Source organism: Augochlora pura, chromosome 7 (genome assembly GCF_028453695.1).
Source record: "Augochlora pura isolate Apur16 chromosome 7, APUR_v2.2.1, whole genome shotgun sequence".
Lineage (NCBI taxonomy): Eukaryota > Metazoa > Arthropoda > Insecta > Hymenoptera > Halictidae > Augochlora > Augochlora pura.
Genome location: NC_135778.1, coordinates 9883152 through 9907707, shown reverse-complemented (window position 1 = coordinate 9907707; position 24556 = coordinate 9883152). Strand labels below are relative to the sequence as shown.

General features: G+C 45.3%; 1 protein-coding gene across 17 annotated transcripts in view; it reads left to right on the top strand.

Moving 5' to 3' along the window:
- The window catches only part of Shaker (potassium voltage-gated channel protein Shaker), a 246968-nt gene that overhangs the window by 180994 nt on the left and 41418 nt on the right, over positions 1 to 24556 (top strand). The window contains exon 1 of one of the 17 annotated variants that reach the window (XM_078186996.1): positions 5019 to 5038. The exons of the other annotated variants lie outside the window; for them this stretch is intronic. Coding sequence (XP_078043122.1) covers positions 5034 to 5038 — 5 coding nt within the window. The 5' untranslated portion in view covers positions 5019 to 5033. Of the gene's footprint in view, positions 1 to 5018; positions 5039 to 24556 lie in introns of those variants that run through there. 17 annotated transcript variants of the gene reach the window in all.

Genomic DNA, 24556 nt, shown 5'->3' with positions numbered 1-24556 from the left:
GCAACAACCCAGAACATTCTTTCATACTATTTTAAAGGAGTACTGCTTTTACATTAGAGTCTTAGAAAGCATCTTATTTGCAAGAACCGTTCAAAAAGATTTGCAATATTGCAGACCGGTTGAGCTTTTCATTATCATCCTTATCAGATTATTTGTCGACGGATTGACCTAAAATGGAGAGTCAAGGTAGAAAAGGGTAGAGTCAATTGCAGCCAAGCTTGGGCATTTCATTCGCCGACTTTTCGACGTTCTACCGGGTGATCGGGTTGTCCTCGGCTGGGTGAAGCCAGATGTAGCGCGCGCCGATAGGACGAGTGGCGCATGATCGTCGAACAAACGCGAGGATTCAGGAGTTCCTGCCGTCATGGTAGTTTAGCGTGCGGTTCAAGGTGGTGTTCGAGGAGCGCGGGATGGTCCGCGGAAGATTTATCGCCGCCATTCAGCCCGTCCCGGCGCGTTTTTTATTTCGCCGCGCACCCAGCCTCTCTGCCCTTCCGTTCTCACTCCTGATCGGCGACCAGCGGTCTGCCTTATCCGCAAAGGGGGGAGAAGAAGGACCGTGAACTGGGGCTGCGGAGTGAGGACAGAACGCGAACGGGCGGGTGAAGAGGGTGCAGCTCGTTGCCCGGCACGATTACGCAACCGCCATTGATCTCTCCGTGCCGATAGTCGAAACCTCGTGCTCTCCCCACGACGTCGGATTAGAGTCGCGGCTCTCTCCGGGGACCGCCCGATCACTATTCCAAGGCTTGGAAATTTCACGCTTCTACCCGCTGTCTAGATTTATGATCACGGTTCATTGCTGAGTCGAGGGTAGATTAAACTGGACCGAGAGGAACGCGACTATGGTGCGACCTAGTCGTGGCCTCGATCGGCATCTGCTAGTCGTTAGCCTTTCGACAATTTCGGGTGCTTCCTCTGCTTCTCCATAGGTTCTCTTTAACAAATGGGTCTTCTAATTATTATTTAGTGTCTTTTCAACATGGGACAGTTAATGAATTATAAGTGGGAAATACCTGTATGATCTTAGACCAGGTCAATGGACTAAATACCAGGAAGACCGCATGCTCTAACTACTGGAGAGGTCTCAAATAAATAGAAGTCCTACGTTGCAAATACTGGGAAGATTCTTGACCCTGAAAATTTGAAAGATTTCAGGTATTCGAACGATTTGATAGCTCCTATACCAAGAATCCTACAAAGACTTGAGTATCTTAGACCTTAAAGTTTGGGGGATTTGAAGCTTTGAGTCCATTTGATGGACCTCTATACAGAATGTTTGGAAGAACCTGGACCCTGCTTGCAGGAAATTCCAAACTTTGAATTCGCTTTATGAACCGACAAATATTTGGAAGGTCCCAAAATCTAAATATTTGGTAGGCTAGGCAATTCTAGGTCTCCAAACAGTTGTTAATTATCACGCATCCCACATCGCAAAGACTTGCTGAACCCTATAACTCTAGCATCCGACAAACCCTGGACCCAATGGCCGAGATTTGAACTACAACAAGATTTCGCTGAAACTGTCCCATGACTACTGTCAGGACGTGTTTTCTTTATGGAAACTTTTCACCGCTGTTCTCCGCACTATGCTTCCTGGAATACCAAGCAGCTCGCGAGGTACCAATGGAGCCAGTGACGCCAGAGTACGTCTTCGGTGGTATTGGTCTTGTCCGCGGCCTTCTCGGCGGTGTCGCGGTGAGGAGAGGCGTCGTTTGAACGCGGATACGTGTCGTACACGCGTTCACGGCGTTCCATGGCTCGCGGAGGGTGAGGGTTGGTGCATGCATCGAGCGGGAGATGCGTCGCCGACGGTGAAAAGGAGAGAGGAACACAGACTGCTACCTCCTTCGGGGATGAACTCGTGGCGCGGCATGGCGCTGTGTGACATGACGCGACATGGCGCGACGCGACGCGAAGCGGCGTGCCACGCCGCGGCCTCGCGTTCGAGCGGGACCAACAACAGGGGCAAACCGAGAGAATTGGGTGGTGGGCGAGAGAGTGAGGGGAGGGAGCACACTATGGCATAGGTTTGCGAACGATGGGTGGTCTCAGGGTTGGCGGAACGAAGAGAGTTGGTCCGAGGCCGGAGAACCTCTGTACCAGAACAGAGAAAAAGAGAGAGAGAAGGAGAGAGAGAGAGAGAGAGAGAGGGAGAAAGAGAGGGAAGCGGAGAGGGACGCTGGATGGCGACGGCGCGATGGTGGGGTGCTAGGTGTAGAGTAAACGGGGAACGGTCGGCCAGGTGAGAATCAGAGGGGACGAAGACGAAGCGCCGCTGGAGAGCGCAGGTTTGCGAGAGAGGAGAGGAGAAGAGTCGGAGAATGGACATGGGGGAAACGTAGAGAATGGAAGGTACCACGGAAAACAAGCGTAGCGGACGCACGGCTGGCGCCCAGAGCGAGCTTTTGTTACGACACCGCCTTCTATTCGCGATACTTCTTTCTCCAGTTTGGCTGGCAGCGGCGGTGCGATCTCCTCTCCGCTGCTACCACCTCCACCATCAACGCCGCCGTCGCTGCCGCCGTCACCGCCGCCGCGACCACCACCACCGCCGGTAGTAGCGACGACCACCGCCGCCACCTCCACTATCTTCCACTGTAGCCTCCACCGGTGCTCTCGCCAAAGAGGAACAGGGACGGAGACCGCCTGCGAGAGAGGGAGAGAGCGGTCGACTGGGAGCGTAGAACGACGGTAGCGTTCCTCAGACGAGTTCTCGTCGGCGTAGCGCAAAGGTGGAACGGAAAACTACTCTGTCGGCTGGTTCGTGGTCCTCGTGGTCGCGGGTGTGAGCGAGACCAAAGCGGGCAGAGAGCAGGCGCGTCGCGACGAGGTGAGGCGAGGCGAGGTGAGGTGAGGCGAGGCGAGGCGAGGCGAGACGAGGCGAGGCGAGGTGAAGCGAAACAAGGCGCGTTTGTGACGTGCGGGGGCGGAACGAAGCGAGACACGGCTACGAACCAAGCCGAGTCGAACGCACACTACAACGAAAACAGGAAGAAAGGTGGAAGGACGATCGAAGGCGAGGATCGAGGAATAGGGGAGACGAGATCGAGGGAAAGAGACACCGTGCGCGTGTGTACCACCGGTAGTGCTGGGCCGAGGGGAGAGAGGACCAGTGTGCCTGTTCAGATGATAGGTGTCTCCCGGTGGAGGCGCTCCAGTCGGCCGGCCGCGATCCGTTTGATCGAGATTTTCCGCGCCGCTGCGGCCAGGAGACGCGTGTCGTCGCAGCCGCAGCCGCAGCCGCCTCCGTCCCCGTGCTCGAAGGCGTTGTCGTCCGCGAACACGACAACCGAAACAATCGCTGTAAGACCGCCGCGATCGCTGGGTCATCGATGGCTGGTCGACTGCCACGGTGCTCGCCCCGTCTCTCGACGGTCTCGCCGCTGGTCGTCAACCACCGACATCAGTGATCCGGAGTGAAGGATGATGCGTCAGACCGACGGAACGCACCGCGTCAGTTAACGGTTCGTTCCTCTACCCGCGAGGTATCTCTCTTTCTGTCCCCCTTCTTCGACTCTCTCTCTCTCTCTTTCTCTCTCTTTCTCTCTCTTTCTCTCTTTCTGGGAACTTGAAACTTGAATTCCAAAGAATATGAGAAGGTAACGTGACGCGGTTTCTCTCGAGAGATAGGAACGTGCCAAGGTGTGGGAGGGTGAGGGGACCAGAGCGAGACGGGGAGTGCGCGGGCGAAGGTGTAAACGATAAAGTCCCGGAACACAGGGCCTATCGGAGTGGTAGAAACAGAGAGAGAAAGAGAGAGAGGGGATGAAACGGATTCCCCGAGGGGGTGGGTTGAGAAGGGAGCGGAAGAGGGGGAGAGAAAGAGAGAAAAGAGACAGCAGCCATTTTGATAGGCGGCTATGTGTTGAGCGGTGCTGCCGCTACTGACTGCGCTGCTGGTGCTGCCTCTTGGCGTCGTCGCTGATCGTCCGGTGTTTCGCGTGTCACAGTGATCGTTTTTGGTAGTGCTCGTGTGCTGGTTCCTCGTGGTGGATCTCGTGTCGGTGTATAATACCGTCCGGTGTAGCTGGTGCTGAAAACGCACGGTTCGGGACAGAAGGAGGTGGAAGGAGAGAGAAAGGAGAAACCGAGATACATAGAGAGGAGGGAAAACGGCGTGAAGGTCCAAGAAGTGGAGGACTAGGTAGCCGAGAGCAGCCGAAAGGAGCTAGGAGTACGGCAGAACGCGACACGGGGTTGGGTCTGTGGAGGGTGGCGGAGAGGAGGAACAGGCGGAGAAGGAGAAGACGAAGAAAGACGGGGGGACAAGGAGGGAGAAGCTGATAGAGGAGGCGCAGGTGGAGGCGGAAGAGGAGGAGAAAGGAAGAAGAGGTGGAGAGGAGGAGGAGGAGCAGAGAAACAAGCGAACGAGGAACGAGTAGGAGAACAGAGTGGAGAGGAGTGGAGAGGAAGCATCGTCGGGTGCGTGTTGTGCGGGGGTGCACCGCTCTCCGGGGGCATGGGGCTCGGGAGGGGGATCCGCCCCCTCTCGTAACCGCCGCGAAGCGCCAAGATTTCCCGCACCGAGTTCATCGAGAAATGGGGGCTGACCCCTGTCCTCAAACCGAGGCAGGACCTACGCCCCCACCGGAATGGTGCGGAGGAACACGGCGACACGAGGTACGGATCCACTACCACTAGCCATCATCTCTCCGAGTCTTCTCTAACTCTCTCTCTATCTCTCCACCTCTCTGTTACTCTCTCTCTATTTTTTCTCTTTGTCTGTTCTTTATAACTTATCTGATAACAGTCAATCGTCGGAGACTGTCTTCTTGCATGCATTGTCGCAGGACACTTGCTTGTTCTTTCTAATTTTCATACTACTACTACCTAGTACTACTACTACTACTAGTACTATTACTACAACAACTACTACTGCTACTACTGCTACTACTACGCAACTACTACTACTACTACTACTACTACTACTACCGATCTACTACGACCGACTACCGTCGCCGCTACCGGGCAACGTGGATACATCTTTTGACCCCGATCTAGCGTAGTGGAGTTTAGACTGACACGGTTTCATGTCGTACGTGATTTCTTTCAGTTCTTACGCCTCGCGAAGCCTCTTAGCGATAGCTAGCCGCCGCTGCTGGTAGCCCGCAGCCGCTGCATTTAGAACACCGAGCCAGAACAACCTAACGTAGTCTTGCAAACGCTTAGGCTAAGTCGTTAGACCGGCTTCGGATCGGTTCTAGATTATACCGATGCGATTCACTTTTTACTTATCGGCGATTTTGTCTTTGAAAATTTAGAAGAAAATTTCAAAAGGGTACAGCGCTTCTTTTGGATATACTACTGATAATGAGGAATTTAATCGCTTAATCAGAAAACAGAAACGCGTTGGTATCACAGTTAACATGATTGATGTATGTGAACAAAACTTAGATAATTAACGTTAGTCTCATGTAGAGATTGTACGGTATTCGATATGCATTTTAATTACCTCTTGCAAGTGTTTTATCTGTAGGTGAGTTGGAAATAGGGCAAGTGTGAACGCTATTCTGTTACCAGCTGTTATCTATGACTGTTGTATGCTACGGTCGAGCTAAATAGTGTAGACCTGTCTGCGGTTCAGGAAAGAGTCTTCTGTTTCAAACCCTTCAGACGAGAAACATAACGCATTGCTCATCCATTACATGAATAATACTTTAGGAATATTTGTCGACTTAATAATGTAACGTTATATTGTAACTGTTCTAAATTAAGGGACACTTCCAAATTTCTCCTTTCGATAAGAATATCAAAGAAACCTTGACTACCCGGTAGGTACCGAAAGTATCCGTTTGCCAATTCTGCCTGCATTCTATAAGCTCTCAGATTCCACCAATTGGTTGTGGCTTCGAAAGAAACGAATCGTTTTACAGTGCCACTAAACTTGCGGCGAACTGCCCGATACCGATACAAACAATTCGTATTGTATCAGGCAGCAGGAAAGAATGGAGAAACGGTGACAGATCTCGATCCGGCTGCATTTCCTCCATCAACGTCGCATCTATTCCTATTTACGTTTCGTATCTCGGTTCCATCCACTTCCACGCATGCTCCATCCCACGTACAATGAACAAGAACACTGGTAGAGAGGCGAACGGATGACCAGCGATCCGGAAGAGCACCGCGCGCCGTAACGATCTTAGGTTCGCGGAGACCGTCGACATTTGCTCTTTTACCCCGCTCCTCCGTCTCTGTCGATTTCCGGCAACTCCCACCGGAACCCCTCGATTCTCCGTTCCACCCGACCAATTTTTCCAACCCTCCCTCACCCTGATATCTTCGTTCCTCTCCACAGCGAAGGGTAATTGCGCAATTGGCTCCGAAGCTCGTCGTTAACCTCGAAATCTGCGGAGATCGAACTCGCACCTCGGATCTCGCTTTAAACTATTCCACATCTCTCCAATCGCACTTGCATTCGTTAAAAAATGCCATAAAAATTTATTACAATAGGTTTCAGGCACACAGCTCGAACATAGAAAAGCTAAACGTACGGAGAACGTTAGGAGATTTTCTAATAACAGTATTTAACTACAAAGTAATGGTAAACCATTCTATACTAGATACGTATACAGCACGTTTCAAAAGTCACTGGTAATTGGGAAATTAGGGGTTTCTAAATTCATTCTAAGCAACTTTTTCCATACCATCGATTGCGAACCTCGAATAAGGATGTTGCATTTATGTTTATCTGAGGTAACGTGGTTTAAAGTTATATTGTACTTGATGGATAGGTCAAGAAGAACAATTAATTTATTTCAACTATAGTGATTTATTTCAACTATAGTATATTTTGACTATAGTGAAAGAAAATAGTTGGGGATGGTTATAGCTACAATTCTTCCGTGAGGAGATATACTCGTTTTATATGCATTTGAATTCTAATACAATAGAATGTAATAACTAACTACCAACTATACAGGGTGTATAAAAAGATCCTGGCAAATCGAGTAATGACAGGTTCATGTGGTCAGTGGAAGCATTTTTTTCCTTAGTGAAAATACAATCCGTGGTTGTGTTTGTGAATTATTTACGAAAAAAAAGTGACCAATGAGAGGCAAGGTAGGCTGACGCGAGACAGCCGAATCACGGAGCGATGGAAGCCCAATTCCACTCACTGGCTCGGTTGCCTCACGTCAGCTTATCTCATCTCTCATCAGTTACTGTTTTCATAAATAACTCATAAACAAAGCCGCAGATAACATTTTCGCCAAGGAAAAAATTGCTTCAAATGAACTCAGGAACCCTTATTTCTGAATTGTTAAACGTTTTTGGGACACTTCGTACACATGCTTCATACAACGAAAGCAATATTCTACTGATGTAAATTTATTTAAAATTCTTTCAGTTTTCTAAAATCACTTAGAGTAGAGATTATACCTGGCCTGACCATGAACGGACACATCCCTTTGAAAACTGCATTAAAAATAAAGTCTCCAATTATGACATTTTTATTCTTAACTTATTCGGGCACGTACACTAAAGAAGAAGAACAATTATATTTGATCTGACCATGAACGAATCCGTTCCCCTAAAATCTCAATTTGAATTTTTGTCATCGCGTCTATTGAATCGCGCACACGATAAAACAGAGAAAGCACTAAAAATTGATGAAACTTTCAGAAATTCCAAGACTGCGGACATTAATTTCGGCCGAGTTGACTCGCTGTTCAATGCCGGACGCTTGCCGCGGAAGTTGAACTGTATCAGGAGTTATGCGGGGAACGCGGTCGGTTGTTTTTCTCGCGGAAAATCCGGGAAAGGTTGCGCGGCCGCGCGGATTCCGCTCGAGCCGCTCGAATATTACGAGATTGTCCGGGAGCGAGCTGGAACGCGAGAAACGAGGATCATCAGCGTCTGCGGCGAGCATCCGCGCGAACAACGCTGCCCATGGTATGGGCTACGGACGCTGGAATGGCCGGTCGTATTTTTAGAGCCGCTCCGAGACTCGATCATCCACGGCACGACTATTAGCGTAATTGCTCCAGCGCGGCGCGTGTCTCGCCCTCAAAACCGGAAGCGACGCGATTCCTTCTGCGACCGGAAGTCAAAGCGGTCGACGATGCCTTTCAAATCAGTTCCTTAACGCCACCGTTTTACAAATTGCCCGAGTTCGCTGCTCCGAGATGTCTTTCATTTTTCTAAAAACAGATCAACTTGACATTGACACATCTCTAAATTGCGCGTCTATATTTTTGCGCAGATTAACATAGCTTGGAAAATTCGACTTTATTATCTCAAAATTATGCCGTTCCCAATTTTCCTAGGTATCATTCTGAATTAGATTTTTCTTAAGCAAATATAATAATTTACAAGCAAATTGTATAGAGGATAAGGGTGTCTAATATGAGACCCCATTTCTTTCTTAAAACAAAATTTTGTTATTAAGATCTCGTGGTCCTATGGACAACAGTAAAGGTTCTTGCAAAGCAAATATTAACGCCATAATTTTCTTCATAATTGCTTCCACCATTTAGAATAATTTCCACTTTATCGTCTATTGAACTGTCTCTTTCTATACGATCTCTTTCAATGGTCTTTTTATAATCGTCTCTTCTGATTTAGCATACCTATAAGGATCACATATTTAGAATGATATTAACTAGTATATTTTAAACTCGATTAAATGCAGTATGGAGTAGTATCTATAAAAATAATTATACACTGACTATTTTTTAAATATTTTCTTTACTTCAAAAACTGTTCGCAACGTATTTTACAAAAATGATCGTGTACACCGCTAAACTGATCGTGATATCAAAAAACAAACGTAAAACCAAAAGCAGCAAAGAATATTAGGCAAGTTCGTCCTATTTTCTGCCACTGGAAACATTAACGGTTTCGTTACATAAATTACGCAAATCTATGCAACACAGAAACAGCGTCGCGTCTGTATCAATCAAAAGAGGGGGGGGTCTCAAAAACGAGCCAAGTAAGATTGGCAGACAACGAATGCCGAAGCGGGACACTTTTTGCCCAGGCAAATGGCACGATCGACTAAACGGGAGAAAAGCAATTAAAAAGAAATTGAGAGTAAGGCGAGGGAAGCCAAGAAATGGTCGTCGCGAGGGTTTCCACGATCTCGGAAGCCTTTGAGATTTTGCGAGAATGGACCGCGCCGCGGCTGCTTGTAGAGAATCGATTGTCCGCGAATGATTAACGAGCCGTCCTAACGAGGAGCGTTGTTCATTGGCCGTTTCGGTGACCGGTCTGGTACACCACGGTTATTCGCATAAATATTTATGGATGTAATATCCGGAATGGACGCGGCCGCGGGCCACTGTTTTCTGCCGATGATGCTTTAGGACGCAAGTCGCGGTGCACACTTCGCGAAATAATTGGGAGGATTTCAGAGGGATTGCAATTAGTCGCACGCCCGCGCCCGCGCCCGCTTCCGCGTGGACCGTTGCGGAAGAAAATGCGGCGGATCGCTGCGGTAAACTGTTATTAAACTTCTTAACAACCGATCGCGCGGCCGAAAATCGAGCAGGCCAGAGGAATTAGTGGGTTGCTTGTTATTTAAATGAGGATGCGAAATCACAGACTTTCGAACCGTATAACAACAGTTTATTTGAGGTTCAATGCGGTTGCGGCGGACCGTTGAACTCTGCGAGACTTCATGCAGACTCCCGGAGTTTCGAGTCATAAAACAATTAACGTTTATTTTAGATGTATTAGGTTAGACGGAAATAGAAAAGGAATAGGCGCTTTGTTGGCACCCAAATTCATTGAATTGCTCCAACCTTGAGAAGGAACTTTGTTCGAATCAGTTAAAAAGGTTCGAAAGTTAATAGGTAACGGACTGGCAGAAGTTCTAATAGAGAGCATACAGATAATAGAAACGAAGTTAGTTGTCTAGACGTGTCGTCGATACCACCGACGAGCCCTTCGTACGAAAATAAAACGATCGAGAACGGGGAACGCGAGCAGTTTGCATGCGGAACGGTTGCATAACGATCTAAACCGGGCGAAACAAGCTTTCTCGGCTTTTAAAGTTTCGCGTTCGATCGAATGGAAATCGGCGGCGGATCCATCGGTTGAAGGCAGCGGAAATTGGAATCGAGGAAGACGTCGCTCAGAAGCTGGTGATGAAAATTATGTTATATTCCATCATATAATGAGTGACCTAACATTTTAGAAAAATATAGAACATAAAGCTGACATGTTTTTTCGATTTGTCTTTTAAATCGTTCAATTACCCTGCGTAGTAATCGACAAATTTAATGGCAAAGATAGAGGTCACCATTGCAATCTCTCATCACCCGATTTCTGATTTATACCAACGACATGCATAGCCTCTCTAGGTCTGCTCCATGACGAAATTACATTTCCAACTACATCATTAGTTTTCGAAATAAATCAAAAAACCGCAAAAACTTTATGTTAACAGTTTACGCGTTTCTTTCGCTTTAACCATCATTCAAATCCACTTCCACACTGATAAGGTAACGTCAAACTACATCATCTTAGTCAGAAGAATCCACAGAACCTTGCCATGCTGATTAGAACCGTGTACATCCGAACTTATGCGATGTTTTCGAAGTCGAAAAACTGCGTCCGCTCTTCGGACTTGATTTTATCAAAAATCGCACATGTAAATGGACAAAAAATTCGCCGACTCGCATTCAACCTGCCGAGAGTCTATCGGAAACGCCTACTCGGAGCTATTGGCGCGAGTTTTCCGACGAATGGCCGCGGGCCAAACGATCCCCCACGACGTCGAAACAGATCGGATCGAGTCGTTGCCAAATTCCCGAAGTACAATAACTCCTACACGCGCGATTCGTGAATCACGGATCACCGGTGATCCGTGCAGAAATCCCATCGACCCCGCGTCGAATTATTCCTCCGCGTTCCCTCCGGCACCGCATTTTATCCCAAACAATACGCCCACGCATGCAGGCCGCTGTAAACCCGGACCCCGGAATAGTTTTCAGCCTGAACCGAACGAGAGGAAGAATGCAACGCGATACACGTCCACGTGTTTGCTCGAGAAAAACGGAGAAGTTTGCCGGGCTGTGTCGCTGTCGACTCTGCGACTCGATCCGCTGGCAGATATAATCAAACCGGACCGTGTGATCGAGTACTTCCACGGTAATAATGATCGATAGCTCCGTAATGCAAGGCCTCTACGGTAACGCGAATGTCACGCGTGCTAGTGACAATTGCTATTTCCGATTCGAAGAAGGAAAGTGTTTTAATTATGAACTCGCGATCCTCTTTTCAATCATCGTCCATCCAGAGTGTCGATTTAACTGCTTTCTCGTTATTTCTGATTGATACACTTTTCTTGTGTTTAGCACTCCGAATTTTGAGAAGTAGCACAATACTTGTAAATGAAACTTGTGCAACTACGTAGGTCGCTAAACATTTTTGCTCTTTAACCATTTAACTGTTGCGCTGTGTTTGAGAAATGTGTTCGAAAAATAGGCAATGACGAGTACACTATCTAACCCAGACATTGTATACCGTTTCGTATCACCTTAGCCTCCAAATATTCAGAAATTGCATAGGATAAAATTTCAATTTAGAAAATACATTTTGTCACGTGTCCGGAATACTCGTCAGAAGCAGTTAACTGTTTAATAAAGAAGTAGAATAAAAAATATCATATATACATAAAGACGTGCACGTATCGAATAGAAATCATGTTATTGTCAAAATTGAGCGACGAATAGTAAATCGTCAGCGATCTAGTAGATAGCTCATACTACGTGACGATAGAAATCGAAGTCGGATGAGAATTCGGATCCGCGAAATAAGCGAAGACCGGCGAGAATCGGCTGATACGATGATCATTGCAGCAACGAAAGGAAACGAAGCGAAACGAAACGCGTGCAGAGATCCACTTGCGCAAACGAGACCGGCGCAACTCGAGTGTCGGGCGGAGGAAAAAGTCGTAGAGTGCCGGTGGTTTATTTGAAAGGAGCTGGAGCATCGCACGACCGTCGACGCGAAACCAACACACGCGGTCGGAACGCACGACGCCCGGCGTCCCAATGCGACGCGACGCTGCAGGTTCTCACCTGCGAGAGTCTCGGTTTTTTCCTCTCACGTCCGCAATCCGCTCGATTCTCTGCTGCGTGTGTGCGTGCAGGCTCGCGTGCACTCGTAACCGAGCGTTCTCGAGCTTCTAGAGAACGCTCTCCTCTTCCTCTGTCTCTCTCTCTCTCTCCCCTCTCTATTTCTCTTTCTCACTCTTATTGTGCGAGAACTCGACTCGAGACTGCAGCCTCTGTGGAGCGCACGACCCGGCAATTAATTGGAATGAGGTTTAGGGTCTGGTTAGGGTAGAGAGCCGAGGGTAACGCGGGCATGGATCTTGGCCGATTCAATCGCAAATGGAACGTTACACGGGACGTCCCGGTATAAGTGCCGGCCAGTGTGGTTGCTAAGTGTTCTGCATGCTAATGGCAGAATTTACTCTACTAGTCTCAGACGACGATTCTTCGACCGGCTGTCAAAGTCCCAGCGATGGTCTTCTTTTATATACATACTCTATTCGTTCCTTGAAGCTAATTATTTATGCTTCATCCCAATTTCTTAACTCTTCTTATGTGATTTCTTAACCTCTCCGAGAAAAATTAGTTCAAAAAATAATACTATTAAATACCAGTTATTTTGATTGGTTCGGTAGTTCTAGTGTTGAATGAAGAGACGTTATTCCTTTTTTCGTCACGCTTTGTGTGCGTAGAATGTCTCTTCTTTCGGTTGTACTATCAATTACTGACTTGTACATGTAAATGCTTGCTAAATATTCGAGTGTTTTCTTGAAATTAATTCAGAAATTGTGCACTGAAAATACTGTACTACATCCGGTTAAATAAGCTGCTAAAAATTATACGGTTCGCGCGAATATTTTTCTAAACGTAGACCGGCTGAATTCTCTCGAAACTTTCAGCACATTTTCATTGATATTACAAGCAGCAAAGAGAATTTTTATGGTTTCGTATAACGACTTTCTTGCAGAGTTATTACGCTCTCAAGTGCCATCCTATTAAATAGCGTCGATAAGCGCGCGGTCTGGGGATTTTCGATTTCGTTGTAAAGTGAGAAATCAAAGGTAATGAAGTCGAGACGCCAGCGTCGCGACGTCACGCGTGCACACGCTGGTGGTAATGACACGAAACGGAACGAGTCCGGAAATTTAAATATCGCGCATGCAAAATCCGTCCGCCGCGGAGGATCGATCGGCACGGAGTCCGCGCTTGCTTGTTCGTTTTGCGAGGCCGTGTTCCCGGCGCCACGCGAACTTCGTTATAATTCACAATTATTCGACGTCGGGGCGGCAGCCCCAACCCTGTGTTCCGCTTCCGAACAAAACAGTGGTTTTGTATCGAGACCTCTCTTTGACGAACTCCCGCTGCCACTGCCAGGGAATTCAGGCATCCCATTCTTCCGTTTGTCGAATGAAAATGCCAGACTAGTAATCTGGCTGTTCTCGCAGAGGAATCGAATTCAGAGATATTTATTGCAGCGCCCCGCTTTCTCCGTCCTTTGATCGCCGATTCAGTATGCCGGCTCGCGGGGAGCATCGCAGGTTTCTTGTCAGTTCGACGGGACATTAATTAGCGAGGGCCGAGTGCTCTCGACGGGACCGAGCAATTCAAAATTAAATTAAGTTCGGCTCCGTCGCGAATTAAGTCGCCGGGTCTTGGAGCAATTTTTAGTATCGGAGCAGAGAAAAATTAATACATCGTCGCTTTCGTACCGGATGCTTCCAACAGACTGCTGATCTAAAATGAAAACGCGTTATTTACGGAAAAGCCGATTTAATCCAGAAATCGAAAACGAGCTATGAAATTCCACTGGATTCTATTCTATGATATCTATTAAAAATTAAGAAAGATTCTAACTCGGCATCGCGCTAATATCAGTCTGCCTTGTCTCGTAAAAATGACGAGGCTAAATTTATCTTTTATCTCTTGACTTTTATTACGACACACGCTCATCCCTGGAATTTTCAATATGAAACCAGTCACTAACGATGGTAAGTGAAACTAACGAACGACTCCTCCGAACTCTTTAATCGCGCGGCGAGATTGATCAGCAAGCACGTCTGCGGATTTTCTCTTGAAATACCTATTGGCTCGATTGCGCCTAAGGGTTGACGGGCGTCCTGAATATTTCCATTAAACGTCTCCCTCCGTCCTCGATCCGTGAAAACGCCCAACAGAGCAAAACATCGGCGGGGTTATCGGGATCGCTTCCGGAATGACGTGTCACATGCAAGTCCGGTGACGCGAGAAAAAATTTGCAACGCCGAACTTTCCCGATCCTCTCGGGACCACTCGACGCGACGAGGAGAGAGCGCTGTCAACGGAAACGACGGCCACTGGCAGGGTAGAGGGTTGCCAGGGAAGAAGGGAGGTCGTTCCACCCCTTCGAACCAGAACGTTTGAATTAATGACGAGCCCAGGCGTCGGCCGCCCTGCCCTAGCACCTGGAACTTCTCAAGAAGAAGCCGATGCTAAAACCCTGGCTGTTTAAGACTTGGACCCGGGAGCACTTTGCTCTCCAAGATATGCAGAAGAATGTCGAAATGAAACTTTTACTCAAACGTGGTTCAGAAATAATCTCCTTAATTGGATAGCTTTCGTTCGAAGCATTGTACATTTTTTCTAGCTAACTAGTTATTGTTCGTCCTGGTTAATGAAAAGTACAATTTTCCCGTCGCCATCTAGTCGGAGGAAATATTAAGGCAGAACGGTGGCAGCTCAAACAGGTGAGCTCTCTTATCGGCTGAAATACGGTGGCACATCGATAAGAACTCGAGATCGTTATCGCCCGTAATAACTAGACTGCGAATCTTTGCGCGTTCATGGCACTCGTACGTTTGTGAAACACAAGGAGACGTGTACATTAACAAATACTAGTCGCCTCTCTACTATACCTTGCCATTAGGAATTTTCTAGTTGGTAAATTGGCTTCGTTCTATTTTTTATCTAATGAGCATTGGGATTTGTATAAAGATCCGCAGTCTATAAATGGCTGATAAAAGGCGCCACTTCCGGTAATGATCGGGGTAAATATTCAACGGAATGACCAGGGAACGATATGAACCGGTTACACGTGTGAACTCTAGAAAATTGTTCGTGCGTGTAGATCGGAAAGTACCTACTTTCTGACAAGATGTCACGAAAATCTTCGATCCGGCTGCCCGTGTGACCGGTAGGGTCAGAGGCAACCGCGCCTCGGGGATGCATGCAACGTCAGCTCCCCGGCGACGTTCCTTCCCCGCGTTCCTGTAGCTGATCTCTCCTAATGTGGGTCAACTCTGTACTGGATTATGCTCGAGCGCGAATGCACGCGCACGATTTCCGAAACGAGGTCTCTCGCTGGTCGAGTGCCGAGAACAGCCACCGCGGTCGTCTTCTGTTCTCTGTAGACTTTGTGCCGCGAAACATTCTGGGACAATGGGGCGAACTTTGGGTCCGTCGATAGTGGACAACTGCGGACGAACTGTAGAGTCTGGAGTCTAACAGATATTAATGTACCAGATCTGCCCATTATTTAAGGACTACGGGTTTGGCAAGTGTATAGGATCTGGGGTCTAACGACTGTCTAAAATGTGGGATCCAGAAACTCTAGGGTCTTTAGAAAATGTACGACTTAGAACCTGTTAATTATTTTGGTCTGAAGCCTTTATATTGTATGTATCAACAACTAAAGCCTAGATAGAGCCTGAACCATACGTTTAGTTTCGAGGAGCTATTAGTTATTTGGAATCTAAAGTCTACTAAATACAAAGGTCTAGTATCCGCCATCTTCAAAATATTTGAGGCCAAGCACTGCCCAATATGTGAAATCTTCACTCCACCAAGCATTTAGGACCTAGAAGATACCAAACTATTAGGTGTCTGAAATCTGCCAAGTGTTTCAGGGTCTCCAAAGTATTTGGACCGCAGGATGGACACACTATTTAAAGTTTAGAGTCTTGGAGCCCTCTTGAAACTTCAGTAGCCCAGAGTCCTTCTCAAATACTTGACAGCTCGAGTCTACCAAATATTGGAGGTCCACAGTGGTTCGAGTAGAACGTGCAAGCCCGAGATCGTCCAAACATAACATTTTAAAACGTTATTAAAGTATTATTGCGCGTTATTGCAGTCGAAAATGTCTCGGGCTAAGTGAAGCTAAAGCTTCGAGAGGAGGACGTGTGCGGACTATAAATCAATTAACCCGACGGATATGGTCATTATGGAGATTTCTGCCTCGGGAATATGTGGTTAAGTTCGCCAGTAGCATGCATTTACGTTGTACGGCAATTTTGGCAATTTTACAACGAGCAGTTGTAAATTTATTAAATTATACCGGCTAGACAGGATGTAGCTTCGTAACGGTGGCATGGGGCTAATCGCCTGGATAATCCTCTGCTGCTGTTCAAACTGAACCGAAAATTCTGCTTATCAATATTCCTTTTTCTTCTCTTCAATCTCATTACAACATTTTCGCGTACTCTTTTCATCGTCATTCTTTTTCTATTAATCACTCATCCGGCGTATCAGTGATTAAGCCCTGCCATATTAGCATAGGATTAATCGTTCGCTTCAGAAAAAAAGTACTTAACGAGTTAGTCTATCAAAATAAAATTCAAATAAATGGTTCGCATACTCTAAACGAACTCTTATTAAATAGCCGCCTGTCGGATAAAGTTTAACCGAGTTAGAGACATTACCGCAAGACGAAGAATCGAGATAAGCCGCTATTAAATATAGTCGCGCCTAGCTCGCTATCAGTTTCGCGTCCACTCTAGAATTCCGGGCGCAGATGAGGGTGGTGGGAAGCAGGCGCGAAAGATTGATGTCGGAAGGGAAGTGGATCTTCGATGTAATTTATCTTCTCCCTCCCTGGAGCCGCGAAAAAATAAAATAGCCGACCAGCGGAATGAATTCGCTGGCGCACGCATTTTCTCGTCGGAAACGCTGCTACACCCCGGAAATTCGGTCTTTCGGCGAGCCGGGGGATATCGCTTGAATATTTGAATACGGAGCACTCGCGTGTAACATGTATTTGCTTGATACGTTGACTCCGCTGTTTGCCGGGTAATTAATAAACGGAAGCCGCCGTTCCGGCCTTCCGCGGGATTTTTTCTCATCGCCGCGCGCCGGCATAAATTCCTGAGGAACGTCCGCTTTTACCGCGGGACTCGAACAAGCATTAAGGAACGCCGTCTTTTCCGGCCGTCCCGTTTTTCTCGATGCATTATGCAGCCGCCTTTTAATGCGATCGTCGAACACGGCTCATTAATTCCCCGCGACGCATCTGCATTTTCTGCCTGTCGCATTAGCCCTCCGCCGGCGGACCTTTTCGACAGCCGCGCTGTACGCGACACTCTTGACACCGTTAACGGCTCTATTTATCTATATTTTAATCGGGCTCTTAATGATGCTTCTTCCGGGGAGATTAATCTTTCTCTTGCTCCTAATGAAACTGCTGATAGCTCGAAATAATTCATGAAAAGCGAGCAGTTGAACGATTTTTTAACATGAATCGAGACGATGACGATCGATTATTGCGACCTATATACTCGATGAATAAGTGGAGTTTTTCCATTACGATTATGTTTAACATCTCGCATTTTCCGTTATCGTTGATTAGAACTTCGTTGCCGATTCTTTTTACAAGGGAAGCACTTGCATGCTTTCGCTCACTCGAACGGATGAATATTCGAAACAGTAAGATCGGATCTTGTTCGAAACCTTGGTGATTCGTCCATTCCATGAAGCATTAAAAATATACTCCAACAATCGTGAGAAACACATGCACTTTCAGCGAACTGTTGTTCTGAGGCTGACCCACAATCTATTGAAGCTAATCAAGCGAATCGCAGAACTAAATTAAACCAGACTAAAGCGGGGCGTGCGAGACGAAAGTTTGCGGCCGCGCGCGTTATAGTAATCTAGCGAACGCAGATCGTGGGAAATTCTTGCTCGAACATTCCCGTTGTCCATTAACAGAGACCACTCGATCCGAGTCCTTCTTTTTCCAGCTGAATCCGTAAAGCGAGGCTGCCGCGGCGGAATATCCTTTCCCGTGCTGACAGAGAAGTAAATCTGGATAATGTTTCAATTAGCTATCTGTTTTACTTGTTTTCGAAGATCTTTACGCGGTATAAATGCACAAAGATCCGCAGTCCGCGGTCATTAGAAACTCGAACCTCGGAGAGCATCTCGCCGATACTCGACTCTCGGCGAGCACCATTGCGAGATCGTTCAGCTGACTTTTTAACGAGCCTTCGGCAGATTGTAGTCGCCAGGAGTAGCTTCCAATTTCACCGGATCATCTCGAACAAGCTCGAAAAGGAGCAACAATATTTTGAACAGACTTGAAACAGGTTCGAACCCTCCGAGTACTCCGGAAAAGCGAGCTACTTCGACGTAACGCAGAATCGAGCAGGCTTTCCTACCAGTACTCTAATCGGAACAAATTAGGTTCGGCTACGTTCATTTCTCTGAACTATTTTCGAAACTTTTACCTCTACGATAGAATGAAATAACAATGACAAGAGTACGCGAAAATATAATGGAGGTTAAAGGGAAGAAAAAGAAACATTGGTAATTAGTATCTTCGGTTCAGTTTGAAAAATAGAAATGGAGATAGGAAGATTCGCGTTAGTTTCTCGCGGTGCGAACATCTGGTATTGCTGGCGGGATTAGAGAATTCGTTGGCGCAGCTGGATAAAGGCAAAGCACGGTCAATTCCCGTTGATGCGCGCTTGCAGTCTAGTCATTATTCTATCGGGTGGATACGGTATTGGGAGCTTCTAGCTGCGGAACATAATACATGTGGCGAGCAGTGCACACGTCGCTCTGCCAATTACGCCACGTATACATAACAAATATTGGTTATTGAATTATCTTCTGACCAGCGAGGTTTTCGAGGTGCGAAGGGTGAAGAATGACAAAGATGCCGTACGAAGTACGAATAGAAGCTTAACGACAGGTTCAGTTTGTTAGTCGCATTTGACGGAATCGACACTGAGGCAACTATGCTCAAGGAGAAGCTGGATTAACCCCATCATGCGACTAGGTATTAAAACTGAAATTTTCTAGAGACGTTCGATGTTTCTGAACGGTGAGGACGGTATTCGCCCTTAATTGCCAAGACGTGTCGTTCTGTTTTTGTCAGAATATTTTTAATCTCTATTAACACTAGAACTAATTATTGATAAAAATCGGTCAAAATTGTTGGCTTGTGATGCCTTCGCAGTTACTGGAATCACAGAAACATTTCCATACGAAATTTTGTCATCAATTTCTTTTCTGAAACACATATAGTCATATACAGTCATCGAGTGATGACTATGGAGTACCAATGAAATTATTCTATCATATCCGAAGATAATTTATATACCGACAAAGTTTAGATATGAAAAATTGTTAACCCTTTAGCATACTTTGACGAGTCAAACTCGTGATGGATGTTACTAGTAATAAATTATTAAGTATGGATGTTATTCTGTCCTTTAAAATTAGAATAAAATTCTAATCCCCTGTTATTAATATTTAAGCATTCTAGTAAACTCAGGCACCGAATAAACATTAATGTTCTATCCCTTCAAAGAAATTATACCAATCGAAAAATTCCTAATCGCAGTAAATGTGAAGGAAATGGTACGTTAAGGGGTTAAACAGTGAAACTATTCGTACGAGTCACAAGAATTTTCATATGCATAAAAGTGCACTTTGTTAAATAGAATGGAAATACTATGAGCCAGGAAAATTATTTCAAATTTGCAGTTAAAATGGCTTTGAGAGCGGAGAGTTAAATGTTGGTTTAAAACTAAATAATTTATATTACTCGAAACGAGATCGTGTAATTTTTAAAAATTAGATCTTCTCGAACTGTGTCGATGGCACGCGTCCTTAGATCTCGAAATGTGTCGACTTGACTTTTTTACCAGCAATAAGAAATTATGCAATAAATGTTTAAATTCAAACATATATTACGATGAGAATGGCCAAAAAATTAAATAAATTCAGTCTTGTTGTTTTTGTGCAGCAACACACGTCAGCCACTTATAATTATAATGCTCGGTAGGTTTAATGTTAACCACTTAGTTGCGTCGATCTATTTTAAGATCATTTTTGTATACGTTTCATCCCTTACACCGGGTGCTGTTTTTATCTTGACAAATTGTACTAATGTTACTTTAAAATATAAGAAATTTATGAATACACTTGTCAAGCATTTTAACCTAAATCGTAGAAGAAGTATTTCGTTGTACGATTGCCAAGTGCACCTTGTAATTGTAAATTCTTATACAGAACTAACTAATTAACATCAGTGCGAACGAAATCGTGTAGTTCCAAACACTTCGACCTCTGTGAACCACGAGGTTACACAAGCCCTCAATTCTCGAAATGTATTCGCCTGATCTTTTCATCTTATCTTGAGCCTATTTCGGGAGGAAAAGGTGTGCCCCAGGTCGCGAGAGGGTTAAACGGCGCGATGAAAAGCATTCGAAGCCAATTCGGAGCGTCGTCGAGGGATTTTTCCAGGGGAACGAAATTTCTGACCCGGTTACGTCGGTTAGGGTGTCCGGGACGCTTACGTAACGGCCGAGGAGGGCCGTGCACCGTCGCCGAGATCGTAAGTTACCGTGGAATTTCGCCGAGAAAAATAAGATTCATCGCGGACGGGCCGCCGCGCCGCGTTGTTGGCCCGCAACCCCCTCCGACTCCGAGTTCTATAGTGGCCGCGACTCTGTATTCCATTAGCTCACGCCACGTAGAGGAGATGTATGCGGGTCAAGTCGCGGGTTACCGCAAAATTTTTCGGGCAAACGGAATTAACGACCCAGTTTCGCGGATCCGCAACGCGGTTTTCTATCTACGACAATATCCCGTCGCCGATATAGGACGCACAGCCGCGGCTGTCTTCGAACTTCGCTTCTCGACGCGAAAACTTGCCGAAATTCTGCTACTTGGCTGAGCCGTAAATAGACTGCCGGTCTCTATACGAAATAAAAATCCGAGTCAGTTGCAACCAACACCGCCCAAACTCTTCCACGCGGTCTTCGCGTGCTGCTTTCGCGATGGTGCAGTTCTATTGAACTATCCTCCGAATTAAAAACGGTGCCAGCCGGAAAATCAACTGCTAGCAAAAATGTGGATCTTCTTGCCAAATTAAAATGGCGGTGTTCTGTGAAGCACAATACGAATTCTTCCTTGCTTTCATTTAGCGTATACTTGCTTAATATTACATATTTTCTAGCTGGATTGTAACGGTATACATATTTCAATTTTCAAACGTGTTGCCCTCAGTGGAGAATTATGATTTTTTAAACAGAATGGTCTTATAAGCACTTTTACCGTACAGTAGATACTCGGTTGTACAAAGTAATAAATTCGCCATGTGTATATTGAATAAAGGAATAATTAGATTTCTTCACTGATTCGAACAAAATTCGTCTCGATGTGCATACATTGTATTATTTATTTATTATTTATTTATTATATATTAATTTAAAGTTTAGATAATGGAGACTCTACTTGCTTGCTCTCGCGATTAATCGATTGCAAGTTAAAGAATGAACTACTGATAAAAGCGGGAAGGTAGTAAGAATGGCACGACATTGTTCAAGGATAGTAAATTTCGTCAGATATCCGTGGATCAAAGTGCAACGACGAGTTATGTCGTCTTCGCAGAGAAACCCGGTGACGGGTTCAAATTATCGACGTCCATTGATACTGGGTCACGAGTATTCTGCGTCCAGGTGTACGCGTATCCAGCGGGCAGAGTATATACACCGGGTGTCCTCAATAATCCTAGTGCAACTATCAAGAAGACGATACCCGGCGGAGATGCTCTATTCGAGAAAATTGAAATTGAACATTCGACCAGCACGTGTCGACCAACTAGTTTATTAGGTATTCGGTTCGCTTATGGCAGAAGCGTGCGCACCAGGTGAACTTGTTTACCCTCGCGGGAACGGAAACGTTGTTTTACAGTTTCGTGCTATTTTTGCTCGGGAAACCCTCCATTCTCTGGTCATGCAACGTTGGAACATTGTGTTTGAATGGAAGATTAAAAAATTATGAGCTTTCCAAATTAGAAACAGCAATAGTTCTCACGAACAGCTTCGCTTACACAAGATTTGTATAATTTTCATTAGTGTAAACTCTTCGGACATCCGATGATATTTAATATTCAATTACATTATTCATATAAATACAACGATTAAAGTGTAGCAAGAAATAGATTCGAAACAATTCAGCCTTAAATTTAAAAGTTTCTACGCGAAATTGTGGAAAATTCCACGAGCTATCAATTTATTCTTTATTATGATTAAAATAAACAATATTAATTTAATAAATTTCGTTATTAAACATTGAAAATAATATTTAATGTATCATAGACTGCCCATATCAAACATTAGCTGAGAATAGTTATGATTGCTAAGAAGTTGACTAAATATGTCATCAAATCTTTCATAATATCTATAATTAAAATAATAAACTTAACATAGCAATGTTAAATGTCATTACAAATGAAATAACTTTCTCTAAAAACATCCGTGTTTCATAATCTACTAAATATCTATGTTATTCCATTCTTCTAAATCGAAGCTGAATTTGATTGTTCCATTAGTAAAAATATAAAGATCGAAGAAGTGCTGATACAATGATACACAGCTGTATCATTAACGATGTCCATAACAATTTTAAGCAATATTCAGCAATTTTTGAAAATACTTCTTGCAGCCTTATTAGGCGTTCTGTTACTTCTAATATAACAGTAATCTATTTTATTCAATTCGCAAACGTGAAATAGTTAGCTGAACAATTTGAATACCCTGGATGAAATTGACACAGCCTCGCGAAAATTAACGTAATCGAGAAAGAAATCTTAAGACAATAAGTTAACTTTAAACAATCGATATTCTTCCGTACGGAGTTGGAGATTTTATTCTGTATGCATGCGAACCTTCAGCATGTCGCGGATGTTCGTGTCCATATTTTAAAATAAGTGTTGCCTTTATTGCATTCTGCCCGAAAGTGATTTCTGTTCTGTTTATTCTACTTCCTACTAAACACCCTGCGAAAAATAGTAATTTAAACAGTCAACGCGTGTCAGCCGTTTTATCGAAACTATACTTGATCCAATGCATTGATCGCGGGCAATTTGGGAATTCCGGGATAGCAGCGGAGTATGCGAGCCCGGCGGGGCAAAGACGCGGCGGAATTAGCTAGGAGCTCACTGTGAAGGGTGTCAGCCTCTAATTGGCAACGCGATCAGACCTTCGACCGAGAACTAATTCCATTTACGCGACTGTCGGAGGCCACGCGGGGAAACGGCACGCCGCGCCATGGAACTTTTGGCGGGACGAGTTTTCGGAATCGATTGCTGCGGTCTGCAGTGGCTGCTCCTCGCTACATAGCCGAGTAGGAAGCTAGGCCGATCGTTATCGAGCACGGTTTTCGAAATTTTCCGAGCCGTACCCGAATTCCGGCGTGCCAGCCGCCTAGAATGCCACCGTCGAGAATTGGCTGGGCTCGCCTCGCCTCGCCTCGCCCTGCCCCGCCCCGCCCCGCTTCGTCCGCGAATCCGATTCGATGGAAAAATGGAAATACGTCTTCGATTGGATCCGCCGAGCCACAATCGGCCCGATTACACATTGTGATCTTGGACCACCGAGATGGGTCGCCGTCTTCAGAATTCACCGTACCCCACGTACTACCCCGGGACATTCATTGATTCCGTCGCATTTTCTGCATTCGCTTGCTCGCCGATGCAGCGGAAACTCCATCGACGGCAATAATTAGACTACAGAAAGGCATCAAGGAATTCGGAACATCCTGAAATAATTACGAGAATGATCTCTGGCGACGGTTCGCCCTTTTACTCCTCATACCGGACGTGCCAGTCGTAATTACATACTTCAAACATTTTAGTTAACGTTTGCGATGGAACTCCGAAGGAATGCGAACTCTGAACAACTGTTTGCGTACCTGAAGAAGTGTTCATTAATCTCTTTAACAGATTCTTAATTTCACTTTATCAAATGCTCTTTACTTTATTCAATGAAACAGCGTTTCATTTAAAAACTCGTCGTCATTAATGATGCAGTTGATCAATTGGCATCTAATCGGACGTTTTCTTGTTCTCCAAGAATTAAGTGAACAAATTTAGAGTGCGTTAGGAAAATAATAACGAAACAGAAATATTCTTGTTCAGATGTTAAATACATAATGATTTGCCAATTTATGGATGATATCAACGCGAGAAAATAGCAAAGTAACTGAAATGACTATCGATAAATCAATACTCAAGCAGGCATAACGTAAAGACACTCAATGATGTTAAATCTCGAACAGATTGAAAGGAACGGGAACTACATTAACTTAAGAAAAAATATATTCACCACTTTGGACAACTTGGGTCGTAAAAGATAAATTATGGTAAAATCGTACTATCATAAAACAGTACGTGAAAGACGCTTTTGTAAAACATCCTACCAAGTTATGCTACAGCAGCAAAGCTTTGAAAAGTGAGAAAATATTTCGCAAATCATCAACAATAAAGTTGACTAATTTTCATTATATTTATATTA